This window comes from Diadema antillarum, unplaced genomic scaffold (assembly GCF_040938485.1).
Source record: "Diadema antillarum isolate AM-2024a unplaced genomic scaffold, OU_Dant_1.0 seq00000680_RagTag, whole genome shotgun sequence".
Taxonomy (NCBI): Eukaryota; Metazoa; Echinodermata; class Echinoidea; order Diadematoida; family Diadematidae; genus Diadema; species Diadema antillarum.
The window spans coordinates 83,446-110,850 of record NW_027271585.1 but is presented as its reverse complement, the minus strand read 5'-3'; the positions used below and the strand labels follow the sequence as shown (position 1 = coordinate 110,850).

The 27,405-nt window shown below is 34.4% G+C and overlaps 1 protein-coding gene across 1 annotated transcript in view; it reads left to right on the top strand.

Moving 5' to 3' along the window:
• Nucleotides 1–26,963, top strand: part of LOC139737073 (G-protein coupled receptor 54-like) — a 46,106-nt gene extending 19,143 nt beyond the window's left edge. The window contains exon 4 of the mRNA XM_071647752.1: nucleotides 26,703–26,963. Within this exon, the coding sequence (XP_071503853.1) occupies nucleotides 26,703–26,963 (261 nt within the window). The remainder of the gene's footprint in view (nucleotides 1–26,702) is intronic.
• Nucleotides 26,964–27,405: the final 442 nt, after the last annotated feature.

Below are 27,405 nucleotides of genomic sequence, written 5' to 3'. Positions count from 1 at the left end.
TTTGTTTTACTTCGCTTTTGGATATCTTAGTAATTTCGAAACCAATTTTCATAAAATAATATTTGTATTGGTCTTGGAATTATCTGCTCTTTAACATCTTATAGAGTGGTTTCTAAAAATTTAACACAAAAAAAAATTCTAAAGCTGAATCTTCACTTCAACCAATACGCATGAGATGTAGTGCATTTTCTTTCTTTTTTGTTTGATACAGAAAACATAAGAGAAAGTGTATTTTACAGGTCCTTTTTGTTTAATGCAGAAAAAAATAACACAAGGTGTATTTTAACACATCAAAGAAAGACCCGTGGCATGATAACACCATTCCCTTCTTCCCTTCACTAGGACTATGTGATGTCAACAAATGTCATGGGTGTTTTTTTTTTACGAAATCGTCGAAATAGTGTGATATGAAACTATAGGTGCCATATGGCAATACAATGTGCATGATTTTTGGCTAAAACTACTGTCGTTTTGTCGGTTTCATTCAAATTTTCAGTTTAAACTCCTCTTAAACATGGAGTCCCAGGATTTCATAAGTACTCTTGCATGTATTTGCTTCATTGCAGCTACTCCGTGTTGGTGCCTAATCACATAATCGAACCCTTTTAAGATATCGTAGTACTAATTATTATTCTGTATGCATTCAAACACAATCATATCCCGTGGATATGGGGAATGTTCTACATCAATGCTAGTCAATGTTAACAATAGACGTAGTCTAGTATATGATAGCATATGTATACTGATTACGGAAGTTAGGTAAAAGAAAACATGGCGAAATATATGTAAACACTGAATAACAACGGAGTAAAAACCCCATGATATATGGAAATGATATTGGCAAGAAATGTTCTCTATACTTGACCCGTGCATGCAATGGAATGGATGTTTTTAGTACAGTCCCTATCACACAGCCCTTCGTGCAGGTCAAAAGGTGTAACAGTAAGGCGTTCGTTCACGAAGCTTGTTTATCTCCTTTATGGTCGATGTAAACACCTAGGTAGGTATCCAAGCCATTAGAGAATATTGTTCTTAAAAGGTATTAGTGTATTTAAACTTGCTTAGAAATATCTAGGAAAAAAAGCGTAAAAGAAACGCTGAGATCAGCTAAGGCAATAGGTAGTTCAAATTGATATGTGGTGACGGGAAGGTGCCTTCAACGTTTTTAACCCGTATGACAGACATCATTTTCGAAGGCCATTATAACATATTTGATATGACTGTCATACATAGATTTCCTATGTAAAGTTTCAGCACATTGTGTTCCAATACACATTTCAGGATGTGCAGGAGAGCGTTTGATACCTTTATATGAGCCATGAGCTCTTGTAGAGGTTTGGCTGTCTTAGTTTGTTTGCGTTATTCGCCCTGTCTTCTATTCGTCTCCCGGGAATACACATCTTTCGCAGCTAATCCAAGAATGTGTATGGTCGATGTGAATTGAATGATCTATATAGCAAAACAATATATTATCTGCATTTTACTCCTCAAAACATTAAAACGTAAAAACTTCTTGTGTCCAATTGAAAGAAAAGGGGAAAAACACTTGAATGCGCCAAAGGAAAAGCTAAGCCCATCACAATAGTGACTAGTCTCACCATATTCAACTATATGTGTATATCCTTTAAACGCTTTTAACTTTGCAGTAGACGCCTCTAACATAGTTAACTCGATACCATGCCTTCAAGGTGATTGTCAGAAAAAAAGCACATGAGTATAAAACTACTAGAATTATCAAACGTCATATGACAATATAAAAAGAACAAAAATCATGAATCAAACACCACTTCCTCCAAGACAAAAGGATTAATGTTCGTGCATGCAAAGTGTAGATAGTTTTTATGATGCTTTTAAACAATGCTCTCATGAAAGACGTAAATGTTTGTATTCTAAACAACACCCGACACTTTTGCCTGCAACGACGGAAACCTGAGCCGATGAAAAACACACGCACGCTAGAAACAATAACATGCATTCGTATTAATTATGCACAACGTGAACTTGCCCCTTTAACCCTATAAAGCCCAAGGGGGGGGGGGGGACATATTTTCATTTGCCACTCCCACGCCCAATCTTAACAAAATTTGATGACTTTTCCTAAAATTTCATTGCAAACATTTTGGTGTATAGTTAAACTATGTCTGATATTGCTGGTTGCCATGGAAACAGTAAACTGACAACTATGTTCGTCAGATTTTGCATGTTTTTCTGTTCAACCGTCAGTTAACAATATAATAATGGATGAAATAGGGGTTTTCTTGTTTGTGAGGCATCAAACAATAGATAAAATAGAGATAATTGAAAATACAACATTTCCCAAAGACTACCCTTTTATTTTGTGTCATTTTTACACAAGTTTTGCATGAAGTATCATCTGTTTTATCTTATTATCAATCTGCAAAGTCAAAATTCCAATATTATGGAAATATGAAATGTGATACCAATAATTATTGTGTACCTATTCCAAAACAATGCATCATAGATCTCATATATTTCTTTATACAGTAATGACTGGCGCCTCCATGTGTCGACCTTGAGAAATTTCAACCATAACAAATAGTTAAGGCTGACTTTCTTTTGCTCTTACATCCTGAGGATAAAGAAATATAAAGAAAAACACGATTTCAGCACAATTCCTATGTATTTCTTTGTGTTTGGGTCAATAGCGCCCGCAATGGGTAACCTTGAGAAATTTCAAATGTTTTTTAATGTAGAGTACGAGTTGCTCTACCCATGTGCCAAATATGACGGTGATACATTATATAATAAAGAAGTTATAGCCCCCCCCCCCCCCCCCTCCCCCTCCTTGGACCTGGAAGGGGTCGAAATAGCTTGGGCCTTTATGGGGTTTAAATGCATTCAAAATTCTTCTTCTAGCAATAGCTGGGTAAAACAATCACTCGACATTACTTTGAAAAAGGCAGTGCTAAGTAGAGCAATACCTGGCTACCTATTCTTTCGTTGGGAAAATGCAAAGATTAGTTGCAGAGCATCATCACAATGCGAAGTGCAGAGCTTTTATCTTTATCTTTCTCTTCTTCAATTGAACTGTCCACGCAGACATATTGATGCAAAACTGCAACACAAACACACAACAAATGTCTCTTATTTGACAAAAAGGCAAGTGATATAAGAGTAAAGTCATGACGAAAGTCTGAGATGACTCTGCTACAAAATCCAAAATTGATTAAAAAACAGATATATTACCCCATTCCTAGGTCATTCCTTAATTTCCCTTTTCCTTTGTTTTCTGTTTCTTTTGATTTCCTCTCCTTTTTCTCTTGTTCTGTCACTGTCTGTACATTGTGGTTGTTGTTGTATTGTATTGTTGTATTAATTATGTCCTTTTGATTGCTTTTCTCTTTGCCTTTGGTTCATCAAGTATACCATCTGTGTGATAAATCCACAGATCAAGTGGTAAAATGATATTTGTATACAACGATCAGGATATACTTACGACGAGAAAGATATGTCATATACACTGGAACATATACTTACAGATTTTAAGTTTACATGTTTAGACGCTGGTCCAATATTTCTTTTGTCATTAGTGTCATTAGTGGTCTATCAAAAAGGATGTATGAATAATGTAATGACGAAATGATTCTTTCTTTAATTTCAGTTATATTAAATGGTTTGCTTTCATTTTTTTCATTACTACTGCAATAGGGATTGAACAAAATATTCCATTCACCATCTAAATCTACGCATTGGTAATACTAGCATATTCATTTTGTACGTATTTTGTTGTCTTTCTTTTCCCCCTTTCTCATCCCCCACTATCTCTTCTTTTTCAATTTGTTCACTCTATCATTTCTAACCGATTTGTCTTTAACTCTTAATCAATTTGCTTGTTGGATTGATTCAATGCGGTTACACGTCTATCGAACATTATTTATATGATTTATCAAGTATATCAAGTGCATTCAACGTATATTCATCGTTTATATGAATGCCATTATGCTAATTGTGCAAATTATATGAATTTGACTTCAGTGGACAGTCATGTAATGGGAAATGAATAAACCATTTTCATTAAATCCATAATTCAAACAATATATTGTTGCCTGTCTCCTATTATTAAGAGCAATGAGGTCAAATCTGATATCGAAATCAAGGTATATTGTGACCCTGCATCGCACACACCTATTTTGTGTCGGGACTCAAACTACGTGAGATGGGTTAACAAAGTCAATCTTCAGTTTCTTATATTTTCTGAAAGAGAAATACTTCATGTATACATCATGCTAAAGTTTGGGATCATAAAACGAATGGGAAATTGTGTTGTAAGCAATTTATATATATATATATATATATTTAGAATAGTGTGATTAGGTGCGTCTTAGAGTCCCCTTTTCATCTTTAAAAACCCTTTACACGCTTTTCACTTTCAAACTCTTATAACTTTTGAAAGGATATTGCTACCGTTTTGAAAGTTGGCATTAGTAATGGATAGAGTGTGTTGATAGAGCATGATCAATATCAGCTTAATCTAATACCTTCATTGTTTGGGCTGCTGAGTTTCACATCCATTTTTTTTTTGTCCTATTCACTGCACATCTAGCACGGATCGGTAAGATAAAGCACTTGCATACACCTTATACTTTAGAGCCGCTTTTCTCAGCAAACACATTTCCACGGTATGTGCTTTCTTTTCAATATTTAGACGAGGAGAGTCAATTTGAATTGAGTTATACATCATTCTAAAGCTTAAAGTCTGCTCTTTCAGAATTTGTCCTTTAACTAAAAATCCATGTCTGGCGACTTTTTGTTGGTATCTGGTGCAGGGTCACATTATGTAGCTATGAATATCGATGGATGCCGCAGAAGATACTTACATCTTGCAGTTTTAGTAACGTTTCTTATTGTCAAAATAATATGTCACTTCCATTTGCACATTGAAATGTTAAAGCTGACATGACTTCTTAGGTGCTTTATTTATCTGTTAAACCTACTTTCATCCTTAAGAGAAGACGACAAGACGACAGTGTTTCTTCATTTGCAGAGTATTTAAGTGTTTAATGTCAAGCATGATTCTTTTAGATGACCTTGAGGACAAGATAAAGGTCATTTGCACTGGTCAAAGTGAACATTGTAAGGTAAAAATTCTGCCAATTTTAGACCCCTGATAGGTTTAAATTCACAACGATGCAAACAGTCACTATTGGTATAGAAGTTCCCTGAAATTTAAAAAAAAGCCTTTCTATGAAAAAGTCAACTATCCCTCTAATCGTACCATTTCTTGAAAACTGCTTTTAGGTAGAAATGTTTTTAAACCACATTCATGAAAGCTATGGACACTTGCAATAAACTAATACTGTCCAGCACACTCTTATAAAAATAATCTTGTCTATTTTTCTTATCTTTTTTTAAAGTGTGAGCTAGTATGGGTTCTTATTTTTCCAAAGAAGATTAATGACCTTCCAACAGCACTATATACCATTATCGACAAACAAGGGTACAATGCTATATCAACATGTTCCGAGGATTAAATACAATAAACTGGAACATCTGTTACGTGTATCACTTCTCATTCTTTGGGGTCAGCAGTGTCATGATTATTAAGCAATGGATTTGGTAACAATAAATATTTACATAAGTCGGTAAACGCAGAGGACGTCGAAGGCTCAAAGAGTGCAAAAGACACCAAATATCATGACATCTCTCTTTAGCAAGCATTGCTAACAAAATCTGTTTCGAGCTAGAATAGACCGATGTGTGTGTGTGTGTGTGTGTGTGTGTGTGCGTTATATATTTCGTAGTCCAGGTGTTAGTCAAATAACATCAACAATAGAACAGAACTCTTTGTATTGACAGCATGATACATGTCCTTTTCTGGAGTTCCGTTGTATTATTGATGACATAATTATATCATAGATGAATTAAGAAATGAATATTATATCTATATATAAATATATATGTATATAATACATGCGTAGTATATACATATATTATGGACAATATATATATATATATATATATATATATATATATGTGTGTGTGTGTGTGTGTGTGTGTGTGTGTGTGTCTACAATATTGTCTGTGTGTGTGCGAGTAAATTTGCATTACAAGTCCTTGTTGTGCTTAAGATATATATTTTAAATGCTATGGAAGATGTTGACATGGTAGCAACTGTTTAGGCTGAGCTGACACAGTAAACTTTTACCATCACATGAGTCAGTTTCACTGGATAGTTTTCAGGACATATCAATTTAATCCAAATAACAAGAAAAAAAAAGAGAAAACACAAAACGCTTAACATGGATTTTGATTCTTTGTGTTTAAAAAAAATCTTGTGGGGGGGGGGGGGTAAAATCTAATGAAGTTGAGACTTGTTGTGTTATCGGTTCTTACTTTCTGAGTAATACGTCGAGTATTCGCATGTATCACATTGCTTGTTCTTAGTTTGGAAAAAGGGTAATAAACTTAGCCCAAATGGGCGAATTTGAAATGTGATTCCCGTGTGCCCGTTAGCAATCAATACGACGCACATGATATGCACTGCTTGTAACGCTGCCCAAGAAAGGAAGTACTGGAATCAAAATGTAGGTTAAACTATCTGTATGGAAACATTGGTATTTGCATTTGGACTGTAAGACATTCCAAGTGAAGTTGATGAGATAAAGAAGATGATAATGTCTTAAATCTAGACTCCTATTTACGATTGCTGTATGTATATCATTTAAAAAGAAAAAACCCGACCCGTATATGTATTTCTGCATGTACACAACAGTTGAAACATTATGTTACATTTACATTCACTTTGGAAATGAAATATATTTGTCTTGTTAAGTATCATAATTCAATGTTAGTTTGAACAACTTGAAAACTGCTTCGAGCAATCGTATACAACGTTAGGGTTAACGCACAAAAATAAATCAATAACAAACAGGTACGCTTTTGGCATATGAGTTTATAAGCACTTCAGTGAAATCAAACACGTGCATTGAGACAAACGTAAGAGAAAATAGCATTCTGTTCTCTATAAAAGAGGAGAAGAGGCAGGTCAGCCATCACAGAGGAAATTCACTTCTCCCCAAGCCGTCAGGAGAAAGCGAGAAGAATGATGCTCAGCGCAGTTTTCGTAGCGGCAATCCTCGTGGGATCATGCCAAGGAAGTAAGAACTCTTTTCAATATTCTCAATAATGATAATCATTATGTAAACGTGTTTGAAAATTTTCTTTAAAGCAAAGTTTGAGAGCTGCCGGAGTGCTTTTCTTGTAAAGAATTCTACTTGATTTTTGGTCAGTAAATACTATTGGCGATCTGTTTGGATGTGCGGTGACAATGACAGTTAGCAGTTTTTATCAAAACGTGATGATAGTGATGTCAGAACAATGTTAATCTAAAGGATTAAAGAACATAAGCATCACAAAACCAAGAAAAAGTTGCCACATATAGATTTTAATTCAAGGGCAGTTTCTGAAAAGGCAGACTCTGACCTGTAAAATAATGCATAACTCAATTCAAATGGACTCTCCTCACCTATATAAATATTGGGAAAAAAAGTATATTACATTCTGGAAAAGTGTAAACTGTGGAAAAAGGCTCTGAAGTACATTGTACAGGGTTTATTCAAGCGCTGATCTTTACCAAGCCATTTTCGCTGTGCAATGAATGAGACCAAAAAAAAAAAAAAACAAAAAAAAAACAAAAACAGGATGCACACCACCATCCTCTATAGCAACATCAATGAAGTGATTATCAAATTAAGCTGAAACTGAGCATGCTCTATTCAGACATTCTGCTTATGACCAATGCCAACTGCCAAAGCAGTAGCATTATCTTTTCGAAAGGTTAATAGAGTTGAAAAATGAAGTGTGTAAAAGGATTATTATAAGGAATGAAAAGGGGGCTCTATGACATACCTAATCACACTATTGTACAAAAAAGGGTTGTAGCAAATCTGCTCTAAACAAACTTTCCTATTCGTTTAATGCTCCCAAACATAAGAATAATGTAGAAGAAGGATAGCTCTTCCAGAAAAATATCAAAAACTCAAGATTGATAGGTTTACCCGTTTCAACTCTTCGAGCTCTCACGTAAAATCAAGTGGTCCTACTGTCCGACTTTTTCTTGGTTTTGGTGATGCACGGTCGCATATATCTATCTGTATAGCTGTTAGACTCCAAAATACATCTTTTTAAAACAATAAATCTATAAGTTTGTAAATTTCGAGAAATGGAGAAAAAGAGTGTCCCACTGATTTGATCGGAGATTAGTTTATCCACTTTGTTTATTTCAGGTCCCCTATTCTTCCCGCCATGGTTTGCTGACACATATTATTCTGGTAAGCATTGCTATGAATTTCCCTGATGTATCGCATTCTTTTTTGTTTGTTTGTTCTTTTATCCATCCTAACCGAATTCAATTTGATTACTCCAAAGTAATATCTAAAAATAAGAGGAAAAATAGTAGACAACAAGAAGAATCCAATTATAATGGTTAATGCCAATACTACTGGTGAAAAATCTGTGTGCGGGATTTTATAAATTTCGAAATTTCAATGTATACATACAAAAGAATGCTTAACTGAAAGACTTCGAAAATAACTCAAGAGAAGTCAAAAACAAACATCCAAGTGAGTGGATCAAAGAGGGATTTATCCATTTGGTTTGTTGCCAGTCCTGCAAACATCCAACCATGATATTAGTATAATTGTTTTGTTTGTAAATTCTAACAGAAATCGTCCTAATCTCGTCAAAATAATAACAATTCTAAAAAGAGTTTTTTTTCAGTAAAGTGTGTATGTGTATGTGTGTGTTTGTTTGCTGTGAAATTGATTTGCTGCCAAAATGATTAGCGCTAATAATGGCCTTGCTGTGAAGGACCTTCACAGAAGCCAGCATAATCTCCAATCACATCAGTTAGACTTCAAAATAATCGATAAGAGCTCTTCTCAAATAACGCCATTCGCAAGAGTACTTTAATGTTTAGTTTATAAAGTCATCTATATATAAAGATACACAGGCCATGATGGGAATTGTATGTTCTGAGCATTCTAAATGTCTCTGTGCAATAATGTCATTTCCACATGAAAATAATAATTTGTAACTGTAATCAAGACGTGTATAGGAAGTAATGAACTGTAAACAAATAGGCTTTGGAATTTAGAATAGTTTCCGAATTCACATTTCGATTAGTTTTCTTTTGTAGCATGAAAGTAAACAATGTAATCGAATGTGATGATTGAGGCATGACTGACCTATTGGATACGACATTTGTTCATTTCAGATCCCACAACTGTCCCACCTTCGTTCTATTCAGGTAAGAATTATGGACTCTGACTAACTCCCTTCATATCGTGTCTTTATAAAGCACGAAATAGATAACAACTATTAACTATTAACAAAACACCTAGAGGAATTTTCTTCCCTCATAAAAGTTCCGTAGTAGATACACATAGTAAGCAAAACTTAGTGAGGAAAACAAAAAACAACCTGAATAAAAGTTGTACTTCGTAGGTTCACAACATCCTTTGTGCCTCATACTACAACTACTCCTCAGGTAATATTTCAGCTAATTAATTTCAGATAATTTTAATGTCAGAGCCCTTTGAGAGAGCAGTTATGACTCTGATGAGTCTACCCTGGGCAAATAACACCAAGTTATCATACCGCAAGCATATATAATCTCTTTAATTGCAGCTTTTTGCCATGATGGTGAGCACTTTTATAAGTCTGCATTTCGACAGCTTCAATAGAAATTGTTACAAATCTTTTTCAAATCCTCATATTCTATCTGTGGTCTCTTTCATCTTTTACAGACTACATAATTGATCCTTCATACTACTACGACTACTCCTCCTTGTCCTCAGGTAATTAATATTTCAGCTACTCCCACAGTTTTCGAAATTTTTCATAACGGTATCAAATGGTGTCAAAGTGAATAACGCTAATAATGGCCTTGTTGTGAAGGACCTTCACAGAAGCAAAAACAATCTCCAAACAAATCAGATTAACTTCAAATTAATTGATAAGAGCTCTTCTCAAATTACGCTATTCGCATGAATGCTTTAATGTTTATTCTATAAAGTCATCGATAGAAAGGTGCACAGACCATTGTGGGAATTGTACGTTCTGAGCATTCTAATGTCTCTGTAGAATAATATAAGTTCCACATGGAAATAACCATTTTTGTTTTACAAAGTTAACTGAACTCTACCCGGAATGCCCAGTGTGTTCATTCTTGGACAAGACGTTTTGTCCAAAATGTCTCTTTTGACCAAGATGTATATAAATGGGTACTTGGCAATGCCTTGAATGATGTTAATGTCAGGACCCTCTGAGAGAGCAGTCATGACTCTGAAGAGGCTACCTTGGGCAAAAATCGGCAAATTATCATACCGCAAGCCTTCCATAAACTCTTTACTTTTCAGCACTTCCCCATAATGGTTAGCACTTTGACGTTCTGTTGTCAGGGGTGTACCAAAAAATGCATTCATGTAACGAGTCGCCCATTGAGAGATACCAACCTAGTGATTAACGTTATAGTAATCATAATCACATCGCATTTTTACATAAAATGATAATGATTAATATAGAATATGCTACAATTATAACTGAGAACAACAACAACAACCATAGTAATACACCATCCCGTGTAGAGGGCAGCTGCCTGGGATTTAGCTGCGATTGCCAGAGTGACTGCTTCTCTGTAGACTGCTACTGTGATGCTTCCTGCTTCATGTTTAACGACTGCTGCAAAGACTACACTTTACTCTGTCCTGATAACGGCGATCCGTATCCAGGTAGGATGACTGAATATTTGATTCATTTTGCATTAAATATTTGATATGATTGTATACTTGAATGTAACATACATTATGGCCCAAAGCAAAATGTAGCTATCATCTTTGCAGAGGTAATCATTGAAATGACTGTATTACATTTGATTAATTTGTATACATACCATTCCCATAACTGAGAAGCAAAAACATTAGAAAGTTATTTAATTTTGTTGTCTTTTGTTATACTTTTGTTGCACCTATGCGTCTTCCCTATTAGTTATTCTATTGTGATAACGGTTCTGCTACGCAGCTAAAAGTATAGACCTAATGTTTGTTTATTGATTAGACCTGTTAAGACGTCATCAAAGATTGATAGGTGTAAAACCCAAATTAACTCTAGGGCCCGGATGCGATGCTATCGCAGCTAATTGTGACTATACTTAACAGCAATTTCGACAACGCCGTAATCATACTATCAGTTGACTTGTCAATCCGGACTTGTTAACATAACATCAAGGAGGTGTCATCACAAAACCGGATATTATGGACAGCTACACAACATTACCAATTTATGCGGAAAAGCGAAATCTAAAAAGCAACCAGTTCCTATAAATATCCTTCTTAAGGTTAAAATTGATTACGTGTATGTCCGTAGCTTTTCATTATTGTTTTTATGCAAGGCACTTGAAATTCAAATTTCTTCGAGGGATGCGAGAAAAAAATAACCCACTTTGCCTTATAACGCTTGATAGATAAAAGACGCAATAATCCTGTTTTGGTTTTACAAGTTATAGCGGGAAACCATTGTTTTAAATTCTTAATTTGGTAGGCAAAAATTGTCAGTTTTCTTCTTTTGTCGTGTTTTGAGTGTTTGATACAAATGAGGGTAGTAGCATTGAACTAATACAAAGAAAATTTGAGGAAATCTATCAAAGTGTGTCATATTTTCACACTTGTGATTTGTATTTCTCTGAACCTTAAATTCATTTGTATTTTCTGCAAATATTATGAAAGACCATGCGCTATTTAAATTGTGACTAAATTTATATTCTTTAAATTCTTGTTTTATATATAAGAGCACTATTTAACGTTAATTCCTTAAGCACTTAGAGTAACATCTAATAACTGCCAATAACTGGATAAGACATTTCGGAAGGGTACTTTGCTGGAAATACAATTGCAAGATTGGTGACAGATACAGACCCTCATCTTCAGTATTGAATAAACACAACCTAAAACACCCCCCCCCCAAAAAAAAAAGAAAAACAAAAGAAAGAAAGGAAAGAATCTACTTCATGGTACTCTGAGTCACTAGAATATGTCGGAAATCAAATGTTGAATGTCTGTCCTTATCAATCTTCTGTTTTACATATTAACATTTATGATAAATTGATCTTCAATGAATATGCGATAACACTGTGTAAAACGTCATTTTCTTCCTCAGAACCCACCATCGTGCCAGGTAATAACGATTGATTTCGTATAGTAGATTAAATATTAAATCTCTGACAACATTCCCTACGTTACCAGCGATACCTAATTAGGAAGCCAAACCATGTTAGTTGTACCAGGCAAACACAGGACGAAATGTGTCAGAATTTCACATGCAAGCAATCTTTGCAAAACCATTAGATTTCCATGACTCAATACCTCATTTAGACCTTACTTGGACAGCAAGCGAACTGTCAGATAATAAGGGGAGTTTGCTACTAACAATGCATTCAAGTTTATGAATATTCTTTTCTGATCGAGGACATGTATTGTAGCAAGATATTCCTATATTATTTGACATACACAATGCATATGAAAATGTGAAAGACAGTTTGAAATGCATTACTAGAGGAATCGTGTTTTGTTTTGTTTTGTTTTGTTTTTTTTCGGGTTTTTTTTTTTTTTTTTGGGGGGGGGGGGTTGTTGTTGTTGTTTGGCTGTCAGATACAAGTTTCCTAAATAAGGGTACGTACAAATTTGAAATGTAAGAAAAGTAGCTTTGTCTCATATTTCTACTCTCTTTCCATTTGTCTTTCTTTTCTCTGTCTCTTAGAACCCGAAACCACGACAGGTAATTTATCTCAATAACATAAAGCACGAAATGGGTCCCAGGGTACGAACTGCATTTTTTCTTTACTTTGTTGTTTGGTAAATTACTCTGCGTTCGCCACAAAAAGAAGAGAATTACATGACACGCAAAATTAAATGAACCCTGAGGAAGATAGGCAACATACATGATAAGTCATTCTACAGAGGAAACACCTCGTTCATGATAATATTATCAGTCATATTGTTGCTAAAATGTAAATATATATTTTTTTAAATATTTTGGCCAGTTGGCTTCTATCGGAAGCAAGAAATGAAATATTAAATCAAATAAAAATATGACCTCCCCATATTGAATATTTCATGCACTCTCTATTTACAATTATTATGAACTTGTGAATAAGTCTATAACCATATTCTTATTTTTTAGGAAAATACTGATGAAAATTTATCTAAGCTGTTATAGAGGTGTCAAGAAAGAGTTTTCTGAATGTCATATCTGCTCTCTTACACCGTTCTCTAAAAGCAGTTCCTATTGTGCCTCTGTTTGTGTGTGTGTGTGTGTGGTTTGGGGGGATTCATGTGTACAATTGTATTGCTGCGAGAAGAATTGACACTTGAAATGAATAAAAAGCATAAAGGTTTCAAGATATTTTGAGTAAATCTACATTATACTGACCTAACTCTAAGACAGGGGAAATCTGATTTGTAGCTATTCTCTACCACATCACTGACTTCCATTTTCCTTTCAAATATTCTTCATGATGTCAGTCTTTCCAGGTAATATTCCTTTAAACATAGTAATAATATGCTGCCTGTTTTGTTGTTGTTTCAAATTCACAGAGGATTTCTTCTACCCTATCTGGTACCCAAGTTCAGGTATTTTTTCTGTCCTTGATACATCTTAGTACTCATCAGAAAAAAAACAACATAATTTTTATGTGTTTCTCAATTCACAAGGCATGTTTTGAATCGACGATATGCAAATCTCATCTATAGGTTACAGCAATCAAACGTTCGTGTGAGGCAGGCTTCTATGTGGCTTTTTCCTGCCTGCTTAAATTGATCAAGACAGAGAAAACAAATTGTCAAAACAAGTGTTTTATCAAACACGATTCCATCATGTCAGAAAGTTTGTTATAAATAATATAGATTTTTAACATTTCAATCCTTGAAGATTGTAAGCACTTTTTTCTTCATGTTTATTTATTTATGGACGAGTTCGGATATGATCAATTTTAACTCACTTGTTTGCCAATTGAAATATGTCACAGTATAAATGTCGCTTGTCTACCTGCATGCACTGTACGTTTCAACAAGGTGTTATGTTAACTGAAGGTCTTTTTGTATCTTTCAGCGGTATTTGAGTTGGCAAATCTGGTTCATCTCACTAGTGTGCCTTAGAGTAGATCGTTTTCAGGATTAGTTTGTATGATGAATTGATAATTGCGTTCTCTTTTCCTCTCTTTCTCTCTCTCTCTCTGGACTCAGTGGGACGTTTGTCTTCATTAAAAGTGATGGAAAATAATTGAAGAAAACTCTTTTGTTCTGGTCCTAAGGAAAAAAAAAGAAACCTAGATTTTAAGGCTAAACATGTAGTGCATATTCGATTTCGTCTTGATTTCAATGCTACATTAATGTTACCGTATCCGGGCAATCCGTCTCAAAGTTAAAACAAAAATGACTTTGGTGTGCATTTTTTTCTTACCTGTTTCAATTCCAGACTCGTCCTCGTGGCCATCTTGTAAGTATTTTACGATGCAATACTAGGATGCTAATAGGATAATTTATCATCCTAATAAAATATCAATTTCAGGATTAGTTTGTAATTAGAAATTGATTGTCGCGTTATATTTCTCTCTTTCTGTACTCAGTGGGACGATAGTCTTCATTAAAAATGGATAAGCATGGATTGAGCGCATGATGCAGCTCTCCTCTGTGCTCTCCATTCAACATTCGTCTTGAGTGATTAATTGACCTAATCTTTGTTTCAAAGTTGTACCATTCTGAAATGAGTTTAATGTTAGGTTTAAAACTCAACTTTTAACAATAATGTTTGAATTATGCATGTTGTGATTATTACTTTGTTATGCGCAGTAGAGTATATCAATACAGTAGCTGCGCAATATAGATGTCTTTTATTACTATCATTATTAGCATAAAAGTGAAGATATATATATATATATATATATATATATATATATTGGTTTTGGCTGTAACGAAAAAAAAAGTAAATTTCAAGGCACAATTCTAGACATAGCGTATTGTTATTTCTTCTTTATTTCAATGATACTTTGTCTGTAACCGCTTATGATGCATGTATATTAGGAAAAGATTCACCATTGCTGTTGTTTTAGAATATTAAAGAACAAATGTCTTTCGTGTGTTTTACCTTACCTTTTACAATTCCAGACTGGGACTCGTGGCGACCTAGTTCTGGTAACTATTTCGTGATAAAATACTCTTCTGATTTACGTAATATGTGTATATTTTCTCTCTTCTGAAGCACAGCAGCCACAGTCAGTCATGTTCTCTATTGCGAAAGCTCGTTCATCCAGAAATGAACAGATGAAAAGAAGATAGTGTACTGACGACCCTACATTGTCAGAGAGTTTGTAATAAATTGGATAGACTTTAATATCCGTTTCTATCCTTTTATATTTAATCAAATCAACATTAATCACTATTTTGTTTATGTTTTGCAAACGACTGTTCCTGGCCGAATTCGGATATGATCAATTTAAATCATTTGTTTGTCAATTGAAATGTGTTACATGGTCTAGCTGCATGCACTGAACGTTTCAACAAGATGTCATGGCAACTGAAGGTCTATTTGTATATTCCAGAGGTATTTGAGTTGGCAAATATAGTTCGTCTCTGATTAGTGTGTCTTAAAGTAGATCATCATCAGGATTAATTTGTATGACGAATTAATAATTGCGTTCTCTTTTCCTCTCTCTCTCTCTCTCTCTGGACTCAGTGGGACGTTTGTCTTCATTAAAAGTGAAGAAAAATGATTGAAGAAAACTCTTTTGTTCTGGCTGTAACGAGTAAAAGAAACCTAACTTTAGGGGTACATCTCTAGTCATAAAGTGCATATTACATTTTTGTCTCTGTTGCAATGCTACATTGTCTGTTACCGTTTATGATGTATGTATATTATAATGTCTTTGCAATATTGCTATAAAAAATAATGTAATTGCTATAGTCTTAGAATTAAAGCAAAAATGTCTTTCGTGCGTTTTATCTTACCTGCTATGATTCCAGACTTCTCTTGGCCACCGTTTTCTGGTAAGTATTTCATGATGCAATACTCCTCCGATTTACGTGATTTCAGGACGCAACTCTCTACCTCTCTTCCTATTTATTCATAAAGATACATACAGTGTGCTAACGACTCTTCAATGTCGGAAAGTAAACTTGGATGGACTTTTGATATCTTAACCTAGGATATTTAATTCAATCAACAATAAGCATTATTTTCCTAATGTTTATAATTAGTTCGTAGACGGCTATTCCTGGCCGAGTTGGGGTATGATTAATTTTAACTTAGATTTTTATTTATTTTTTATTTATTTTTTATTCTTATCTTAATTTATATTCAATTTGATTCAATTTTAACTTAAAACGAGTCTGCACCAAGATAACTACATGCACCACTGGCATTGTTCCATAGGCTCTGTACTGTTGCAGTAGCATCTTCCAACAAGGAGATGCTACGTACAGTGCCAGTGGTGTCAGTATAGTCTTGGAGAAGACTCCTTAACGACCAACAGGGGTTTGTGGCTGCAAACTAAAGTGCAACTCACCGTTTCGTCTTTATTTCACTGATACATTGTCTGCCACCGCTTGTGATGCATGCATATTATATGAACATTTTCACTATTGCTGTGGGCTTAGAATCAAATAAAAAATAACTTTCGTGTGTTTTATCTTACCTGTTACAATTCCAGACTACCCATGGCCAAGTAGTTCTGGTAAGTATTCTATGATGCAATACTCTTTTACGTGATTTCATGACGCATCTTTCCCCCTCTCTCTTTCTGTACATATATATATATATATATGTCTATTAAAAGTAGAGAAATATAATTGAAGAAAACTCTTTTGTTCCGGCTGCATTAAACGAGAAAAAGGAACCTAAATCTTAAAGTACATTTCTAGACAATAGTGCATATTACATTTCGTCATTATTTCAATGATACATTGTCTGTTTCCACTTATGATGTACATGTATGTTGGCCTATATCGTGAAATCATTTATCATTGCTGTTGTCTTAAAATCTACAATAATGTCTTTCGTGTCTTTTATCTTACCGGATACAATTCCAGACTACCCGTGGCCACCTATTTCTGGTAAGTATTTCATGATGCAATACTCTTCTGATTTACGTACGTGATTTTAGGACGCATCTCTTTCTCTTTCGCTATTTCTTTGTGTGTCTCTACATATACATATACAGTATATAAATATGTATTATGCATATAATATGTATATAATGTACACACATCAGCTCCCATTTCAAGTACAGTAATCACAGTTGATGATGTTTGCTATTGCGAAGGCTCGTTAATGCGAAATGAACAGATGAAAGAAGACAAGTACAGTGTTCTGACGACTCGTCATTGTCTGAGAGTTTGGTAAAATTGGATAGACTTTAAAATCCTATCCATGGAGATTTAATTAAAATAAAATGACTTTCGTGTGTTTTATTTTATCTGTTACAATTCCAGACTGGTACCCGTGGCCATCTGGTAAGTATTTCATGATGCAATTCTAGGATGCTAAAGTGTATTATCCTATTAAAGTAGTACAGGGTGGTTTGTGATGACACATTGATTGTCGCATTATCTTTCTGTCCTTCTGTACTTTGTGGGACGTAGTCTTCATTAAAATGTTACAAAGATAATTAATGAAAACTCGTTTTTGTTTTTGTTTTACTTTGGCTGTAACAAAAACAAAAGGGAACCTAAATATCAGTTCACATTTTTGGACATAAAGTGCGTAGCCCTGATTCGTTTTTATTAACATGCCAAAATACATTATCTGTTACCGCTTATGATGTATGTATATTATAATGTCTTTGCAATATTGCTATAAAAATAATGTAATTGCTATAGTCTTAGAATTAAAGCAAAAATGTCTTTCGTGCGTTTTATCTTACCTGCTATGATTCCAGACTTCTCTTGGCCACCGTTTTCTGGTAAGTATTTCATGATGCAATACTCCTCCGATTTACGTGATTTCAGGACGCAACTCTCTACCTCTCTTCCTATTTATTCATAAAGATACATACAGTGTGCTAACGACTCTTCAATGTCGGAAAGTAAACTTGGATGGACTTTTGATATCTTAACCTAGGATATTTAATTCAATCAACAATAAGCATTATTTTCCTAATGTTTATAATTAGTTCGTAGACGGCTATTCCTGGCCGAGTTGGGGTATGATTAATTTTAACTTAGATTTTTATTTACTTTTTATTTTTTATTTTTTATTCTTATCTTAATTTATATTCAATTTGATTCAATTTTAACTTAAAACGAGTCTGCACCAAGATAACTACATGCACCACTGGCATTGTTCCATAGGCTCTGTACTGTTGCAGTAGCATCTTCCAACAAGGAGATGCTACGTACAGTGCCAGTCGTGTCAGTATAGTCTTGGAGAAGACTCCTTAACGACCAACAGGGGTTTGTGGCTGCAAACTAAAGTGCAACTCACCGTTTCGTCTTTATTTCACTGATACATTGTCTGCCACCGCTTGTGATGCATGCATATTATATGAAAATTTTCACCATTGCTGTGGGCTTAGAATCAAATAAAAAATAACTTTCGTGTGTTTTATCTTACCTGTTACAATTCCAGACTACCCATGGCCAAGTAGTTCTGGTAAGTATTCTATGATGCAATACTCTTTTACGTGATTTCATGACGCATCTTTCCCCCTCTCTCTTTCTGTACATATATATATATATATATATGTCTATTAAAAGTAGAGAAATATAATTGAAGAAAACTCTTTTGTTCCGGCTGCATTAAACGAGAAAAGGGAACCTAAATCTTAAAGTACATTTCTAGACAATAGTGCATATTACATTTCGTCATTATTTCAATGATACATTGTCTGTTTCCACTTATGATGTACATGTATGTTGGCCTATATCGTGAAATCATTTATCATTGCTGTTGTCTTAAAATCTACAATAATGTCTTTCGTGTCTTTTATCTTACCGGATACAATTCCAGACTACCCGTGGCCACCTATTTCTGGTAAGTATTTCATGATGCAATACTCTTCTGATTTACGTACGTGATTTTAGGACGCATCTCTTTCTCTTTCGCTATTTCTTTGTGTGTCTCTACACAGTATATAAATATGTATTATGCATATAATATGTATATAATGTACACACATCAGCTCCCATTTCAAGTACAGTAATCACAGTTGATGATGTTTGCTATTGCGAAGGCTCGTTAATGCGAACTGAACAGATGAAAGAAGATAAGTACAGTGTTCTGACGACTCGTCATTGTCTGAGAGTTTGGTAAAATTGGATAGACTTTAAAATCCTATCCATGGAGATTTAATTAAAATAAAATGACTTTCGTGTGTTTTATTTTATCTGTTACAATTCCAGACTGGTACCCGTGGCCATCTGGTAAGTATTTCATGATGCAATTCTAGGATGCTAAAGTGTATTATCCTATTAAAGTAGTACAGGGTGGTTTGTGATGACACATTGATTGTCGCATTATCTTTCTGTCCTTCTGTACTTTGTGGGACGTTAGTCTTCATTAAAATGTTACAAAGATAATTAATGAAAACTCGTTTTTGTTTTTGTTTTACTTTGGCTGTAACAAAAACAAAAGGGAACCTAAATATCAATTCACATTTTTGGACATAAAGTGCGTAGCCCTGATTCGTTTTTATTAACATGCCAAAATACATTATCTGTTACCGCTTATGATGTATGTATATTGTGAAATCATTCACCATTGCGGTTGTCTTAAAATTAAAAGTGTCTTTCGTGTGTTTTATCTTAACTGGTACAATTCCAGACCGATTTCCGGGGTCATCTATAGTTTTGGTATTTTATGATACAATTCTAGGATGGTAATAGGACATTTTCCTATTTAAGTAGATAATATTTTAGGATCAGCTTGAAATGACGAATTGATTACCGCATATATCTTTCTCTCTTTCGGGACTCCGTGGGACGTTTGTCTTCATTAAACATGAAGAAAGATAAGTGATTTTTTTTTTTGTTCTGGTGGATTTCTAGACATAAGGTGCATGTTTTTATTTAAATGATACATTGTCTGTTACCGCTTCTGATGTATGTATATTATGAAAATATGCACCATTGTTATTGTCTTAAAATTTCAAAACAAAACTATACTTCTTGTGTATATCCCCTTACCTGTTACAATTTCAGACTCTTACCCGTGGCCATCTTGTAAGTATTTCATGATGCAATACATGTAGGATGCTAATAGGATATTTATCATCATATTAAAGTGGATATATTCCACGATTAGTTTTTAATGACGAATTGATTATCGCATTATCTTTCTCTCTTTCTGTACTCAATGGGACGTTAGTCTTCATCAAAAGCGAAGAAATATAATCAATGAAAACTTCTGTTTTTGTTTCGGCTGTACCAAAAACAAAGGAAACTAAATTCAAAGCCACATTTCTAGACATAAAGTGCATATCCCTGTTTCTTCAATGATACATTGTCTGTCACCGCTTGCGATGTATGTAAATATGAACATTTTCACCATTGCTGTTGCCTTGACATTAAATCAAAAATAATTTTGTGGGTCTTATCTTACCTGTTACAATTTCAGACTACCCGTATCCGCCTAGTTCTGGTAAGTATCTTGTTATGCAATAATATTTTCCTGATTTACGTGATTTCAGGACGCATCCTTCCTTCTTTATCTATCTCTCTCTCTCTTTCTGTATATATTTACATGTATCAATAAATAAATTAATATATAATATATATATATATGATATATATATATACATATATATATATATATATATCTGCGTCTATTCCGCACGCTCGCTAATCCGAAATGAACAGATGAAAGAAGATACGCACAGTGTACGCATTGGTCGTGACGACTCTTCATTGTAAGAGAGTTTGTTACTATCCTTGGATATTGATTTTAATCTAATCAACAATAAGCACTATATTCTTATTGGTTATATTTGTAGACGGCTTTTCATGGCCGCGGTAGGGTATGATCGATGTTAACTCGCTGCTTTGCCAAACGAAATAGTTATAGTATACATTTCACTTGTCTAACTGCAAGGACGTACTGTAAGTTTCAACAAGTTCGGGTATGATCAATTCTAACACTTCTTTGCCAATTGAAATATGTTACAGTATATTTCGCCTGTCTATACCTGCGTGTACTGTATTTTTCAAGGTTTTAACAAGGTGTCATGCCAACTGGAGATCTATTTGTATATTTCAGCAGTATTTTAGTAGGCAAATCTAGTTCATCTCTGATTAGTGTGCCTTAAGTAGATCATTATCAGAGTTAGTTTGTACGATGCTTTGATTGTCGCATTTTCTCTCTCTATCTCTCTCTGTACTAAGTTGGACGTTATTCCTCAGCAAAAGTAAAGAAATACAATTGAATCAAACTCTTCTGTTCTGGCTGTATTAAACGAGAAAAAGGAACCTAGATTTGTGGCACATTTCTAGACATGTAGTGTATATCACATTTCGTCATTATTTCAATGATACATTGTCTGTTTCCACTTATGATGTATGTTAGCCTATACTATGAACTTATTCATCATTGCTGGTGTCATAAAATCTACAATAATGTCTTTCACGTCTTTTATCTTACCGGTTACAATTCTAGACTACTCATGGCCACCTTTTTCTGGTAAGTATTTCATGATTCAATACTCTTCTGATTTACGTGATTTTAGGACGCATCTCTTTCTCTTTCGTTATTTCTTTGTGTGTCTCTACATATACCTAGGCCCTATACAATATATAAATATCATATTATATTTCATATGTATATAAACATACATATATCATCTCGTATCTCAAGTACAGTAATCACAGTTGGTGATGTTTGCTATTGCGAAGGCTCGTTGACGTTAATCCGAAATGAACAGATGAAAGAAGATACGTACAGTGTCCTGACGACTATTCATTGTCAGAGAGTTTCTTTTAAATTTTACAGACTTTAATATCCTATCCATGGAGATTTAATCAAAACAAAGTGACTTTCGTGTGTTTTATTTTATCTGTTACAATTCCAGACTGGTACCCGTGGCCATCTGGCAAGTATTTCATGATGCAATTCTAGGATGCTAAAGGATTATTATCATATTAAAGTAGAACATAATTGGTTTGTGATGACATATTAATTATCTCATTATCTTTCTCTCCTTCTGTACTTAGTGGGACGTTAGTCTTCATTAAAATTTTAGAATGATAATTGATGAAAACTTTTTTGGGGGGGTTTGTGGGTTGTTGTTTTTTTTTTTTGCTGTAAAAAAAAGGAAACCTAATATCAATTCACATTTTTGAACATAAAGTGCATAGCCCTCATTCGTCTTTATTAACATGTCATAATACATTGTCTGTTACCGCTTATGATGTATGCATAATTATTACGAAATTATTCACCATAGCTCTTGTCTTGAAATTGTAAATTAAACAAAAGTAACTTACGTGTGTTTTATCTTACCTGTTACAATTTCAGACTGGTACTCGTCATTTGGTAAGTATTTTATGATGCAATACTTGGATGCTCATAGGATGATTTATCTTCCTACTATAGAACATCGATTTTAGGATTAGTGTGTGATGACAAATTGATTATCGCATTATATTTCTCTCTGTGTACTCAGTGGGACGTGAGCCATGTTAGCCTTTATCAAAAGTGAAGAAAGATAATTGATGAAAATGCTTTTTGTTTGCTTTGGCTGTGATTAATTCTAACTCACTTGATTGCCAATTGAAATATGTTACAGCATAAATGTCGCTTGTCTACCTGCATACACTGTACGTTTCAACAAGTAATCATGCTAACTGAAGGTCTTGTATCTGTCAGCGTTATTTAAGATGACGAATCTGGTTCGTCTTTGATGAGCGTGCCTTAAAGTAGATCATTTTCAGGATTAGTTTGTATGAAGAATTGAGTATTGCACTCTCTCTCTCTCTCTCTGGACTCAGTGGGACGTTAATCTTCTTTAAATCTAAAGAAAAACAATTGAAGAAAATTCTTTTGTTCTGGCTGTGTCCAACGAGAAAAAGGAACCTCAATTTTAAGGCACATTTCTAGACATGTAGTGCATATTACATTTCGTGTTTATTTCAATGATACTTTGCATGTTACCACTTAAGGTATATTACGAAATTATTCACCACTGCTCTTGTCTTTAAAAAAAAATCGTCTTTCCCATGTGAAGAACAGTAGTCACAGTGGGTGATGTTCACTATCCATTGCGAAGGCTTTTAATCCGAAAATGAAAGAAGATACATACAGTGTACTGACTACCCTTAGGCATAACGAACATTTTCGGATTAACGAACCATCGGAATAACGAACCGTTGTATTTTTTTAATATAATCAAAGATTAACAAACCTCCGGAATAAAAAACCTTATTTTGTTTTTGCATTTCAAACCTCGGAATAAAGAAACCTTTTTCGTTTTTGGATAAAACATTTTCCGGCACAACGAATTTTATTTAATTTTCAGATTAACGAAACTTCGGAATAGCCAACCGTAACAGTCAAAGTAATGTTGTTTCTAAAAAACAATCATATTTGATAATTGAATACGTTCCCCGTTATCTCACCCAAGATATATTCTATTTCTATATCCGGGATAAAGTTAACCCTATAGTGTACAGACACCCCTTATGTTATTATTTGTGTTTACAGAATTAATGTTTCTCGTCGCGCCATTACAGACTTATTTCAGTTTAAGCTTCCTTGTAATTAAATCAACATACTTTATATGAATAACGCTACACGACTTTAACATTTCTCTTGCTCTGTTTCTCCTACTATAAAATAACAGAACAATTTTGCGACGGGTTTCCACCATTCTAGCCCTTTGGCAACTATTTATTTTCTTCTTCTTCTTCTCCTCCTCCTCCTCCTCCTCCTTCTTCTTCTGCTTCTTCGTTTTATGTTCTAGTTGCTTGTCAAAGAGACATGCTAAGGTACCCGTTCGAATGTGGTACATTAGGTCAGAAAAAATCTACCTTTAAGAAGCAAAAAAAAAAAAAGAAAAAGAAAAAAAAAGATGAGTCCATACATCAATTTTAGAATCCTTACATTTTGTAGATATTGCGTTTTGGACTTGCTTTGTTTACATCTGATAATGAATGGGTGATGCATTTTTGCAGTTCCATTGAAGGGTTATTCTGCCAGTACAATATCAAACCCATTTATACAACTTAATTGTTTCTCAATTCTGCTATTGAATGACAGGCCTATATTAGGTTTAGGCCCTAGCTAACGTTAAGTGTCATTACTTCTAGCTTAATGTTCAAGAGACGAAACGAAACATACTCATAGAAAGGAGAGTTGTACATTAACATATATGTCAGAAATGTCATCGACGTAATATTTGTACCTCCGATACCTAGATGAAAATGAATCTGGATAGATTAGGCCTCCTGCGAATGAAAATCATAAAAGATTAAGGCATTAAAATAACTGCGTTGTTGTTTCATAACTGTGTAAGAATATCATTGGCCATCACATCTCCCACGATATTTCCATGACGTGTAATTCGTAGGTCTAAAGTGAGCTATCAGACGTGTCCGTGGAATTCACAGTGACGTGGCATTATTTTACAGCTCCTGAGATAATTGCTCCGGTCTTATTTTCTGCGTTTAGGGTTAGGGTTGGGGTTGTTATTGGGTTATAGGTTTAGTTTGATATGAGGATAAGGATAAGGATTAGGTGGTTGTTGTTTTTTGTTGGTAGAATTTATGATTGGGTTCGAGTGCAAAAAATTCATGGGAGCAATTATCTCACGAGCATAATTATATCATGGAGTCGGAATTCACATGTGAGGTGATCATCATGGTATATTCATGTAGCCACGTAAGATTTAAGGTGTTGAATGTCGTTATTATAGTACGTTTTCAATACTACAGACCCTTTTCAATCAAGAAGAATGCGGTATATATAATATGTATAGCCTAACGACATATCAAAAAAAAAACATACAACTAAATTTTCAGAAATAGGAAGGCGGTACTTCTCTCATATGATTATCATCTGTATGATTATCAATGCTATTATTATGAATTTAGCTCGCATTGCAATGAAACTGACACTATTCAAAATATATACCTGATTACCTAGCACTTCGCGACGGTGTATGTCAAATATGCTTATTGAACGCCCTCACAAAGTCGTAAAGGATTTTGAGATGAGAGACACTGAACAAAGTTGTACGCATACAGTTTTATGCCAATCTATGGCTTATTGCCTCCGCACAATATTTTGAGCATGGAAGTATATATATATATATTTTTTTTCAGATTACTACAGTGAATCAGCATGCTACTGCGATAACCTTTGCTCCTATTATGGTGATTGCTGTATCGGCTGCTTTCCCGAAGAACCAGAGGACAACGAAATCATACTCCCAGGTGACGAGGACTATGTTATTAGACAATAAGACTAGTGGCAAGTTCACTAAGCTGTATTAATGACAAGCAGTGTAATCATTTTTATTATCATCACGTTGATGGAATTATTTTCATCTATTCAGTGACAATGAGCTTTTATTGCGTGAAGTTTATGTCACTTATCTTTTTTTTTTCTTAAATCTCTTCTGATTAAAATATTTATGAAAATTAGGATCATCTTGGTAATTTTGAAATTTGTACACTTCCTTTCAGATGCTGGCGTATATATGATAGAATTGCTGAAGGAACTGCCGGTAAGACAACGTACTGTAAGGCATATGGCAAATAATATTCCGTATTGTCAATCATTAACCAATACGTATCTCTGATTATATTTGATAGCCAAATTCTTCTGACTATACAGACTGGCAACAGCTTTACTGCAATACTTACTTTCCGTACTATAATATCATGTATCTTTTCAAGATCAACATTTTTCCTAAAATCAATTATGTGGTTCATGTTATACACTAATGTTTAATCTATGGAGAAGTTCCTATATGTCGTGCTTTTTAAATTTTTACTAAACAAATACATAGTTTCAAGGTCAGTGTTTCGAAGTTTGAAAGTCTAATAAAGAAGCACAGATGAACATAAATTTTACATTTCAGGGTTTCCTCCTACAGGTTTCTACACTTAAAGGATCATAATTCATCTCGTTACGTGACACATCTCTGCTCTTTTCTTGAGCGCTCCTTGCCTACTGTTAAATTGTCTAATTGCAACATTCTAAAGGAAATTTTCATAAACATGTGCAACGCAATAAAGAACTATGTTTTGGTTTCAGCATCTTGGTTGTTGAAGTTGTTGTTTTAATATTTAGTCGTGCGTAAGTATATCATTGATTTGTCATACCCTGTATACAAAATTCACTGCAAGAAGATATTTATTTATCTTTTATATGTTCTTATCAATCGAAATCAGTCAGTTTTTTTTTTCATTTCTTTTATGAGTTTACAAAACCTTGGAACAAAATTGAAATCCACGAGTCCATTTCTCTATAATTATATGATATATTTCTCTATAATTATATGAAATATTTCTCTCTATATTGTCTTGCTACTAAAGAAACATTAATGGGTGACAGTATGACTACTTTTTTATTCAGTGGGCCTATCCAAGGAGGTCTATCCAAGGATCAAAGAAAATAACTGTATTCGACCAGGGAGGTATGTTTTTGTTAATAATGGGCTACTTTATTTATTTTATTTGTGACAAATTGTCTTCCTACAGCCACAAGTTCGTCGTCGACGAAGTATAAGTGCTCTACACAGGCGCAGACGACAAGCTGTTGCCGATAAAGCTGGTGCAGCAGTGGAAGAGCAAAAACGTGCCGTCGAGGTCGAGGAGAGACAGGAACGTGCCGCTCCTGACGAACATGCCGAGAAGACGCGCCAACGCCGTGAGGCCGCAAAGGATCCAGTACGTCGTCGCCGTGGTCTTACTCACGCGAGCCGTAGACGCCGCTCAGAGCAAGCGCAACGCGAGGAGTAGATCAGAGCTAGAGCTAGAGATACAGGGGTTCAGATTCAACCATGGCTACGCATGCCCTTAAATGCCGAAAAGAAAAGAAAAGAAAAATCATTCAGAATGTCTCAAGCTCCTATTTTAAAAACTCCTACTTAAAACAAAAAAAACAAACAAACAACCCTGACGACCTGTTGCTTAGGTTTAATGCTGGAATATAAATGCATGTATTTCTCATTTCATAAACAAATATGAATAATGGTAACGTGTTTTGAGGCAAAACCGTGAAACTCCTTCCGATTGATTCATTTATCTGCTACTACAAAAAGCCCCTGTATCTCTTTGGACCGTGGAACAGAGAAACTTTTAGAAAGTCTGGGAAAATCTATTAATAGAAACAGAAAGTTTGGAAAGATCCGTTTATTTGATTAAACAAAAGTATAGTAGATAATTTATTTTCCCAAAAATC